The 12,235-nt window shown below is 37.2% G+C and overlaps 1 protein-coding gene across 1 annotated transcript in view; it reads left to right on the forward strand.

The window, feature by feature from the left end:
• PREX1 (phosphatidylinositol-3,4,5-trisphosphate dependent Rac exchange factor 1) overlaps positions 1 to 12,235 on the forward strand; it is a 631,853-nt gene that overhangs the window by 515,144 nt on the left and 104,474 nt on the right. Inside the window, exons 25-26 of the mRNA XM_053690087.1 lie at positions 7,188 to 7,467; positions 7,831 to 8,043. Of these exons, the coding sequence (XP_053546062.1) occupies positions 7,188 to 7,467; positions 7,831 to 8,043 (493 nt within the window). The remainder of the gene's footprint in view (positions 1 to 7,187; positions 7,468 to 7,830; positions 8,044 to 12,235) is intronic.

Consider the following 12,235-nt stretch of genomic DNA (forward strand, 5'->3'; position numbering starts at 1 on the left):
TCTCCCCCTCTTTTGTTCTCTCCCCCTCTTTTGTTCTCTCCCCCTCTTTTGTTCTCTCTCCCTCTCTTTTGTTCTCCCCCCCTCTTTTGTTCTCTCTCTCTCTCCCCCCCTCTCCCCCCTCCCCTCTCTCCCCCTCTCTCTCTCCCCCTCTCTTCTTTTGCTCTCTCTCCCGTTTTATTTTGCTTTCTCTCTTTCCCCCTCTTATTTTCTCTCTCCCCCTCTCTTTTGCTCTCTCTCTCCCCCCTCTCTTTTGCTCTCTCTCCCCCCTCTCTTTTGCTCTCTCTCCCCCCTCTCTCTTGCTCTTTCCCCTCTCTCTTGCTCTTTCCCCTCTCTCTTGCTCTTTCTCCTCTTGCTCTTTCCCCTCTCTTGCTCTTTCCCCTCTCTTGCTCTTTCCCCTCTCTTGCTCTTTCCCCTCTCTTTTGCTCTCTTATACTATCTTTAGCTCTTTCCCATCTCTTTTGTTCTCTCCCTCTCTTTCTATCTCTCCCCCTCTCTATCTCTCTCTCCTCTATATCACGTGCGTGACCGCCCCTGCCCCCGTCATGCCCGGCCCCATCACTTCTGGTCACGCTCATGCTCGGCCATGCCCACTTCTGCCCGCACTAGCTGCAAACAGCAGATCAGGTAGGGACTCTAAGGCCATGTGTGTTTGTCCTTGTGCTGTCTCTACTGCGCATGACAGCTTTGGACAAACACACTTGGCCTTTTATATTATAGGATATATATATCTCAAAAGAAGCCGCACTCACTGGATTTGAAATTTAAAGCAAACAACGTTTTATTTTTTACACTACTGTGACGTTTCAGGGTTGCAAACTCGTTCCTCAGACAGTGCAACAGTGAAAAAACAACACACTTAAAGGGACATTATACACTCATTTTTTCTTTGCATATATGTTTTGTAGATGATCTATTTATATAGCCCATAAAGTTTGATTTTTAAAAAATGTATAGTTTTGCTTATTTTTAAATAACATTGCTGTGATTTTCAGACTCCTAACCAAGCCCCAAAGTTTGATGTGAATACCATCAGCTACCTTCTTTAGCTTGCTTCTGTTTATGTAAAGGGTCTTTTCATATGCAAAAGAAGGGGGAGTGGGAGTGTCTTATTTCCCACTTGCAATGGGCTTTCCAGCTAACTTTTCAACATAAATAAACTGAGAGTTTCTAAGTAAGTCTTTAAACTGTTTTATCATGGATTTTTATATCAGTATCTGGGCATCTTGTTCTTTATAGTAGTGTCTATTACATGCAGTTATATGAAAATGAGTGTATACTGTCCCTTTAAATAGCGTGTATAATCAATTATGCAAATAATCAAAATGTGAACAAACAATTAAAGGGACACTCAGATTAAATTAAATTTTACTGATTCAGATACAGCATGTAATTTTAAACAACTTTCCAATTTACTTCTATTAAAAAAAATGTGCACAGTCTTTTATATTTACAATTTTTGAATCACCAGATCCTTCTGAGCATGTGCAAGAATTCACAAACTATACGTATATGCATTTGTGATTAGCTGATTGCTATCACATGGTACAAGGGGAGTGGAAATATACATAACTTTGAAATTTGTTATAAAAAAATCTACTACTCATTTGAAGTTCAGACTAAGTGCTATTGCATTGTCTTGTTATCTTGCATTTGTTGATTATGCAAATCTAATGTGTTGACTGGTCCTTTAAAGGGACAGTATACACTCATTTTCATATAACTGCATGTAATAGACACTACTATAAAGAATAAGATGCACAGATACTGATATAAAAATCCAGTATAAAACTGTTTAAAAACTTACTTAGAAGCTGTCAGTTTAGCTCTATTGAAAAGGTAGCTGGAAAGCCCACTGCAAGTGACAAATAAGACACTCCCCCCCCCCCCCTCCCCCTTCTTTTGCATATGAAAAGACCCTTTACACAAACAGGAGCAAGCTGGAGTAGGTAGTCGAGCGTATTCACATAAAACTTTGGGGCTTGGTTAGGAGTCTGAAAATCAGAGCAATGTTATTTAAAAATAAGCAAAACTATACATTAATTTAAAAAAAAAACTTTATGGGCTATATAAATAGATTATCTACAAAACATTTATGCAAAGAAAAAATGAGTGTATAATGTCCCTTTAAGCATTGAAACATACCCCTCTGAGCAGTTAGAAAACCATAGCAGTTTGAATCCTGAACCACTTCCGGATTACTCTCCCATGTGATCTGACCCCTGGGTTACCATGGTGATCATAGTAAACAAAAACTATTGTAGACATAATATTGAGACACTATGTTACACTTAGTGATTAAAGTGCTGAAACAGATTGTGATACAATGTAGGTGGGTGATCTTAATAAGTAACAAAAAAAGATTATAAAAAGCGCACAAGCGTTAAGTCAAAATGATAATATTTGAAAAAGCTGTTAATCTTGCTTTGTAGCAGCGGAGCTGACAGTGAAGTATATTAGGCTATATGATCTGTTAATAAGACAGGTTTCTACTGCAGAGTCTCTGCCCTTTGCATGGTATTGCCTATGGGTAAATACTATCACTATAGTCAGAGAGAAGCACAGATGTATCTAAAAAGGGACACTAATATCAACCAATTGATACATATAACCTCTGTTAAAATAAACACACAGTTAGTGCGGAGGAGAAAGACAATTATTAACAAGTTTGTATAAATCAGTATGTTTGTGCTAAGGTATAGCTTCATTCGGAATGGAAAATAAAGCATAGATCCCAAATTCCATTATCACAGCATGTGACGGAGTTCAGTTAAGCAGATAGTTAGTGCATGTCATTACAAAAAATATTTTTGGGAGTCAAACTCTTGGGAATATTCCAATTGAAATATGCAGTCATAATTACACATGGTGTGGAAACATTAGAACAAACAAGAAATACACAAGTAAACATGAATGGACTTATATCATTGATATAGATGCTATGCACTGTTGCTTTATAATAGAGGATACAAAAATAAACCAAACCTGCACTAGGGAAGCTACAGAGCCAAAACCCTGAGATGAATCAGATGTATTAGTCCTGGAGCAGATCAATAAAATCTATCACAAAGTGATAGAAGGAAACACTGGTCTAGGGTGTTGTATCCCTTTAATTAAAGACAATCATAATATAAAAAGCAGTGCCTCTCTAGCATTGTGTTTAAACCCTTTGGGTAGAGTGTGTCCAGTTTATGAATCCATCTCGATTCAATTTGGAGGAGTTTCTTGTCCCTGTTGCCTCCTCGTTTAGCAGGAGGGACATGGTCAATTATCACGGTTCTCAGTTGGGAAACTGTGTGTCCCATTTCTGCAAAATGTCTAGCAACTTGCTGATCAGAAGTGCCTTTGTCCAGGGCTGCCCTTATTGTGAACAATGATTTGCCATTCTTGTTCTCAGGGTGTCACAAAACTTTCCCACATAAAAAGTCCACATGCACAAATAATGATGTAGATCATAGACCTGTATATGTATGTATCTCAGTGTTTTTTTTTCTCTAACACCTGAGACCTCATAATTTTGAGCCCTTATAACTTTCTTGATCCATTTTTTTTATTAATTTGTATTACATTGTGTTATTATGAGTGTAACTGTAGTGTATTTTTGATGTGATTTGTGATGCTTTTTTGTTTTGTGAAACAGTTCATCAGAGCTATGAGGTTGCGCTAGCCCGACGTGCGTTAAATTCAATTTTGCCGCTACAGTTTCCCTCTAAAATAATCAATCTGCACAAACACACACAAATAGATGGATATAATTATATGTATAAAAAAGTATAAATAAACCAAGACACAGTAAACATATGTCAGCCCTTATGAGGACACAGGATCATGTATGATCCTGTGGTACATTCATACAACATGCCTGTGTTATGGTATGGCTGGCAATGTACTTAGCTCTTCTTGTTTAAAGGGACACTCAAGTCACAATTAAACTTTTATGATTCAGATACAGCACACAGTTTTAAGTGCGTTTCCGATTTACTTCCATTAACAAACTGTGTAGTCGTTTTATATGCACACTTTCTGAGGCAACAGCTCCTACTGAGCATGTGCAATGGTGTACAGTGTAAATGTATACTAGAGCACAAGAACAAAAAAGATACCTCACAGCAGCACTCTTAGTCCAATTTAAAGTTTTACTGGTAATTATATAGTTTACAGTGTCATATAAACTACCTACTGTGCACAGAGGTCACACAATACATATATGTTAGATGATATCTAAATCATAATTAATCAGGCTAACATAAAACAGAAAAAATAGGAAACAGCGCTAAATCAAAATAAATATGCAGCTCATATGTAGGGAACAGTACATAAGCAGTTATACTTATCCTTCACTGTGTTGTGAATTACGCTGTCAGTGTGCTATTAAAGTTCCCAATGAACATGAACTCCTCGGTTATCCAGAAACAATGATACAATTGTAATACCAGGGCAAACTTGAACAAAATAAGAGGCGATCCTGGAAGGAGCTGATATACCAAGCGCTCACAGCCGAAGACCGGGCAATCCCAGTACACACTAGCCGTGGCTCAGATAAAACTTCGCTGTCTCAGCAGCGTCTCCCTCTACACCTCCGTATGCGACTCCAAGTACTTCCTGTTTTGACCGGAACCTGAGGAGAAGATGACTCCAAATGATGCTGCATACAGCGTTGCTCCAAGAAAACAAGCTCAGTATCAGACTGAGCTAATGCAATTGCTGACGTACGTTTCACCAGATATGCGGCTTCTTCCGCGCATGTGTATGATAAGTTCAGTTTCCTACTTCATATTTAAAGCGGAACCATGTGCAGATGCCCCCGGAAATTAGGCCAGTGAATATAAGTTCCTATGCATAACAAATGTACTTCTAATTCTTATTCATTATGTAGATATTCCATACATTTTTCTGTTACAAGCGCTCTTATTTATTAAGTAAGATTCCATATCACTTAATATATTTGCTGAGATACTTGGTCCACAGATAAGATCCATATATAATTCATCCTAGCAACTTTGGCAACGCACAGATCACTTAAAGTGACAGTATTCTAATATTACATTATATACATCATGGAAATTGTTCTTTGTTTCCTTATCCCCCCTCTCTTATTTATTTCTATTTACATTGTTGTCCTCCAGCCCTCCCAACATTTTTAATGTGATTTGTTTTTCCCTAATATATCATGTATTATTTAAGGATTTAACAAATAATTATCTTTCACAAAAAATGGCCCAGATAGTTTTCCTCATTTAGACCATTTGGGGCTAGGGTAAATGTATACTAGCCTGTGATTAGCTGATGACTGTCACATGGTACAAGGGGCTGGCATAATTAAATACAATTTATAATTTGTCAGAAAAAAATCAGCTGTTTTCAAATGCAGAGTTTATGCTTTTGCATCATATTTTTACTATGCAATTCTGTTTAATGGTTCTTTAAGTGATGTAGGCTTTTCAAGACTCAAGCAGGTGATTAAATGTTGAATAAAGTTTCCTGAAATGTTCTTAGATACAACCAAATAAGAGCAAATGTCCACCTAATGCAATTAGTACATTCTTCTTTTTTTTAATAGAGCTGAAGTAGAATATGTTGTGGTTTGACATTAAACATATGTGCTTACATTGAGTCAGTCAACTACTTATACCAAACCACAATAGAATAGCAAATAACACTTAAATGTCACGCAGTATTTGAAGAGGCAAGCTGTGACTTTAGAGTCTATAATCTTGTCATGCCATGTGTCACTCAAGAAAGAAATCATGTGACAAAGGCTTTAGTTAAACACAGTGAAAGTTTAAGTTTTATACTTTCCCAGTTAAGGGGACGTGAAAGTCAATATTAAATGTTCATGGGTAAGATAGAGCATGCAATTTTAAAGGGACAGACGACACCAAAATTGTTATTGTTTAAAAAGATAGATAATGTCTTTACTACCCATCCCCCAGCTTTGCACAACCAACATTGTTATATTATTATACTTTATAACATTTAAACCTCTAAATATCTGCCTGTTTCTAAGCCACTACAGACGGTCTCTTATCACATGCTTTTTTATTTGCTTTTCACAGCAGGAGACTACTAGTTCATGTGGGCCATATAGATAACATTGTGCTCATGCCAGTGGAGTTGTGGATGACACTGCATTAATTGGCTAAAATGCAAATCAATAGATAATAAATAGTCATGTGATCAGGGGGCTGTCAGAAGAGGCTTAGATACAAGATAATAACAGAGGTAAAAAGTATATTAATATAACTGTGTTGGTTATGCAAACCTGTGGAATGAGTAATAAAGGGATTAGCTAGCGTTTTAGCAATAACAATTTTGGAGTTGACTGTCCCTTTAAGAGACTTTCATTTCTGCTACCAAATGTAAGTCATTCTCTTGTTATCATTTGTTGAAGAGCATACTTAGGTAAGCTCAGGAGCAGCACCACTACTGGGAGTTATAAGTGATTGTTAGCTACACACATACACCTCTTGTTATTGGCTCACCAGATATGTTCAGCTAGCTCCCAGCTCTGGAACTGACTTTTAACTATTTGTGCATCCCCTTTGCAGAGGTTAAATGCACAGCAAGCAATTGCCTGTTATAAAATGTACTAATACATATTCTTTTTGCAGTTTTCTTTCCCTATAAATATTTATTAAACCTAACCTGCTCCTCGGATTCTCTTGGTATCCTTTGTTTAAGCAGCAACAATGCACTACTGGGAGCTAGCTGGATACATTGAGTGAACCAATGACAAGAGACTTCCCTGTCTCTTTAACAATTGTTCAAGCAAAAAAAAAGTCTCTTTAATTTGTTCTGTCAAATGAAGTTTTAAAAAATTGTGAATTTTTCTAACTCTTAGAACTTAATGTACACCGCAGACTTCTCACGGCTAACCCTGCTACATATATGTCCCTAGTTGGTTGTAATTGATAACAACTTTAAAACAATGCACTTTATAATAACATTATGGCAGTGGCCCAGGCTGGCTCCTCCAAATACGGCAAATGGCAGGTGGAATGTGGCTGTTGATAAATAATTGCAATAAAAAGGAAGTTTGTTTTAAAAACATTAATACTTGGCTGATATTTTTTTTTTTAAAGCACAGCAAAAATGTCTTGTAATTATGAGGTATTTACTGTCCCTTTAAATCACTTCCTAATGCCATACCTTTAACATAGCTAATACGCCATTGTTACCTTCTTTTGTAGTTGGTAATTTAAATCCGATGACTTACTCCCAACATTGCATCGCTAGTATGGTAGCGCCAGCCTGGAAATGTCTGAACTCACAGGAAGCTGAGGGGATCAATGGCGGCTACATGGATGGCTGCTTTTCTCAGATGAATGGGGGCCTGAGCCAGGAGGATAGGGGGCTCAGCTTTCTTCTGAAGCAGGAAGATACAGAGATTCAGGATGCGTACCTACAGCTCTTCAACAAGTTGGATGTAGCCGTCAAGGAAATGAAGCAGTATGTGACACAAATAAATAAGTAAGTCGTACTGGGATCGCGTACAGTTCTGCCATTGCTTGGGTCAGTGTGTGCATGTGACCATAAGGTTATTAGAATTGCTAAAAAAGTTACCATTCCCTCTCTCTCTCGGATTTAAAGAGACACTGTAGTGCCAGAGTCACATGCTCTCATTTGTTAGAGAATGCCTGTTTTTTTGCTGTGCTCACTATACACAGATAAAGTTCCACTCAGAGTAGTGCAGAAATTACGTACTCTAATGAATTAGCGCATGCAGCTCTACAATGCCCCTTTAAAGTAGCTTGTTAGTGAATCATATATTCGGCATATTTAGGTACACAACTTCCAGCCAGTTTTCTTTACATCTATAATTTTCTGTTGCAGGCTGCTGTCCACAATAACAGAACCAATAGAATTAGAGCCACTTAGTGAGCCGGTTACCTCAGAAGGAACTCCTCCTCCCCCCTCAATAATGGCTGAGGAAGGTGACATGGACAGAACCGAGCATGGTGGGATCAAGAAGGTTTGCTTCAAGGTTTCAGAGGAGGACCAGGAAGATTCAGGTCATGACACTGTTAGTTACAGAGACTCCTACAGGTAGGTTCTTACTTTACATGTGGTAATCTGTGTGATATTTAGAGTGCACATAAAATGTTCTCAAAATAAGAAAATCCTTGATTTTAAGAGCTATAAATTACATGAAAGGAAGGCAGAATAAATAATAAAAGTACAAATTAGTTTTACTTTGCTTACACCTAACCATTTTAAAATTAAAATCTCAAGGTGTTTATTGTCCTTATAAGTTAAAAAAGTCGGTGAATGATTGCCCCTGTTCGCGTGTTTGGCCATGCGCAAAATGGGGGCGGTATTGTAGAAGTCAGTGTGAGTTAAGTGACACTCAATGAATCATTGTATAGCTCATCTGTACAATTGCCACTAGGGTTGCCACCTCGGCCATGTTTTCCTGGACACTTATGCTTTACACATGCTGCAGGGTGTGCGGGGAGGAACATTAATTGTGTTTCTGTACAGCACTATTCCTATTCCTCCCTGCACACCCTGCAGCATGTATAACTTATAAGTGTTCTGTATTTTAAGGGACGGGTGGCAACCCTAATTGCCACAGAAAATATGAAATGCCAATGATTTCTACAGGTGTGCAAACATTTGTTAGACAAGTTAATGCCTTAAAGGACCAGTCAACACAGTAGATTTGCATAATCAACAAATGCAAGATAACAAGAGAATGCAATATCACTTAGTCTGAACTTCAAAATGAGTAGTAGATTTTTTTTCTGTCTTTTTCCACTCCCCCTGTACCATGTGGCAGCCATCAGCCATTCACAAATGCATACACGTACCATGTGATAGAAATCAGCCATTCACAAACGCATACACACTTATTCTTGCACATGCTCAGTTGGAGTTGGTGACTCAAAAAGTTTAAATATAAAAAAAACTGCACATTTTGTTAATGGAAGTAAATTGGAAAGTTGTTTAAAATGGCATGCTCTATCTGAATAATGAAAGTTTAATTTTGATTGAGTGTCCCTTTAAATGCCCGTGGTCTGCTGTATTCAGCTCATTATCGTGTTGCATTTATTAGCCTAAAAGCCAAATGACAAAGAACACTGCTATTTTTTACTTTCGAGCACCTAACAAATAATGAATATTTGCACAATGATTTCCACTGTTGCTGTCAACATGTGACTCTTGCTGCTCCCTTCAATCCTTGCTATGCTTAACAGCTGGCCAGGAGTATTTGCTGATATAAAACACACACACACATATATACAGTCGTATGCAAAAGTTTAGGCACCCCTGACAATTTCCAAAATTTTAATTTATAAATAATTAGGTGTTTGTATCAGCAATTTCATTTTGATCTATCAAATAACTGAAGGACACAGTAATATTTTAGTAGTGAAATGAGGTTTATTGGATTAACAGAAAATGTGCAATATGCATCAAAACGAAATTAGACAGGTGCATACATTTGGGCAGCCTTGTCATTTTGTTGATTTGAATACCTGTAACTACCTAGCACTGATTAATTGGAACACACAATTGGTTTGGTGAGTCCAATAAGCCTTGAACTTCATAGACAGGTGCATCCAATCATGAGAAAAGGTGTTTAAAGGGACATTAAACCCCAAAAAATTATTTCATGATTCAGATAGAGGATTCGATTTTAAATAACTTTCCAATTTACTTCTGTTATCTAATTTGCTTCATTCTTCAGATACCCTTTGTTGAAGAAATAGCAATGCACATGGGTGAGCCAATCACATGAGGCATCTATGTGCAGCCACCAATCAGCAGCTACTGAGTCTATCTAGATATGCTTTTCAGCAAAGGATATCGATTGAATGAAGCATATTAGGTAATAAAAGTAAATTAGAAAGTTGTTTAAAATGGTATACTCTTTCTAAATCATAAAGAAAAATTATGGGTTTCATGACCCTTTAAGGTGGCCAATTGCAAGTTGTGGTTCTCTTTGACTCTCCTCTGAAGAGTGGCAACATGGGGGCCTCAAAACAACTCTCAAACGACCTGAAAACAAAGATTGTTCAACATTATGGTTTAGGGGAAGGCTACAAAAAGCTATTGCAGAGATTTAAGCTGTCAGTGTCTACTGTGAGGAACATAGTGAGGAAATGGATGACCACAGGCACAGTTCTTGTTAAGGCCAGAAGTAAAATATTGAAGAGGCAAAGGATGGTGAGAACGGTCAAAAACAGCCCACAGACAACCTCCAAAGACCTACAACATCATCTTGCTGCAGATGGTGTCACTGTGCATCATTCAACAATTCAGCGTATGGGAGAGTGATGCGGAAGAAGCCTTTTCTGCACACACACCACAAACAGAGTCACTTGAAGTATGCAAACGCACATTTGGACAAGCCAGTTTCATTTTGGTGCTGTGGACTGATAAAACAAAGATTGAGTTATTTGGTCATAACAAGGGGCATTATGCATGGCGGCAAAAGAACACAGCGTTCCAAGACAAACACTTGCTAGCCACAGTAAAATTTGGTGGATGTTCCATCATGCTTTGGGGCTGTGTTGCCAGTGCTGGTACTGGGAATTTTGTTAAAGTTGAGGGTCGCATGGATTTCACTCAATATCAGTAGATACTTGAGAATCATGTTGAGGAATCAGTCACAAAGTTGAAGTTATGCCGAAACTGGATATTTCAACAAGACAGCGACTCAAAACACTGCTCAAAATCTACTCTGGCATTTATGCAGAGGAACAAGTACAATGTTCTGGAATGGCCATCCCAGTCCCCAGACCTGAATATCATTGAAAATCTGTGGGGTGATTTGCAGCGGGCTATCCATGCTCAGCAACCATCAAACCCAACTAAACTGGAGATGTTTTGCAAGGAGGAATAGTCCAAAATACCTTCATCCAGAATCTAGACACTCAATACAGACTATAGGAAGCGTCTAGAGGCTGTTATTTCTGCTAAAGGAGGCTCTACTAAATATTGATGCAATATTACTGTTGGGGTGCCCAAATGTATGCACCTGTCTAATTTCTTTTTGATGTATATTGCACATTTTCTGTTAAACCAATAAACCTCATTTCACTACTGAAATATTACTGTGTCCTTTAGTTATTTGATAGATCAAAATGAAATTGCTGATCCAAACACTCAATTATTTATAAATGAAAATCATGGAAATTGTCAGGGGTGCCTACATTTTGCATACGACTGTATATATATATATATATATATATATATATATACAGTATGTATGTGTATATATATATATATATATATATATATATACATATATATACACAGTATATATATATGTATATATAAAGTAGGTTTATTTTATCTTGGTCTCCATACTCTGCCTCTTCATTCAAGCTGCATTCCCGTTTGTTTAAAACTGCTATCTATCTATACATACACAGACACACATATATATAATTTTAAATTGTTTGTTTATGCTATAGCAACATTTTGATTTAGCTTTGAACACAATGCATACAAGCTCTGTAGCTCTGTTACTATCTTCAGCAATGCTTATTTATTTTAGTAATTATAGGATTTTCAGAGATTCTCTAAACAGGAACAATTTATTTTGCTAGAATATCTTAGCAGTTCTTGTTGCCAAAACATATCAAGTGGGTAACGTAATTTACTGCAGAGGTGCAGGAAGTGTTGACTTTTAAATATACAAAGGAAATACTATTCTCAGAAAACCCTGCACAGCGTTTCTTCCTCTAATGGCCACATGAGGTTTTGAGGTTAAGTATTTCAGACCATGTTTTATATTATTTTACTTTTAGGACTTATGCCACAGCTTTGGTGTGATTATTGCCATTAATTGTTTTTGTACATCTTGATTTTGCATGTCATCCTGTACCCTACAATTATATTCTACAACCGCAGACCATCTTTTTGTCACCCATGTGCAGAAAGTAAACACTTCCTCTTATGGATTATTAAAATAAAAATGATAAACTGAACGGGTACTGAATACCATCTGCTGGTAATCACCCACTTGTAGCTGCATTAATCAGTTACTTTTTGGCTGCTTGTTGTAGGATTTATTGTACTATCTGTCTATCTGCATATATATGTATACCTCATAAAGGGAGGGGGTCTCATAATAATCAGACAATATTATATTATTCAGTGCTTCCTCATGAGATTAAAGGGACATGAAACTCAAAACATAATTTATGATTCAGTTAGAGAATACGTTAATCAACTTTCTAATTTACTATTTTACTTTACTAATTTGATTCATTCTGTTGGTATCTTC

The sequence above is a fragment of the Bombina bombina genome, chromosome 1 (assembly GCF_027579735.1).
Source record: "Bombina bombina isolate aBomBom1 chromosome 1, aBomBom1.pri, whole genome shotgun sequence".
NCBI classification, from domain to species: Eukaryota; Metazoa; Chordata; class Amphibia; order Anura; family Bombinatoridae; genus Bombina; species Bombina bombina.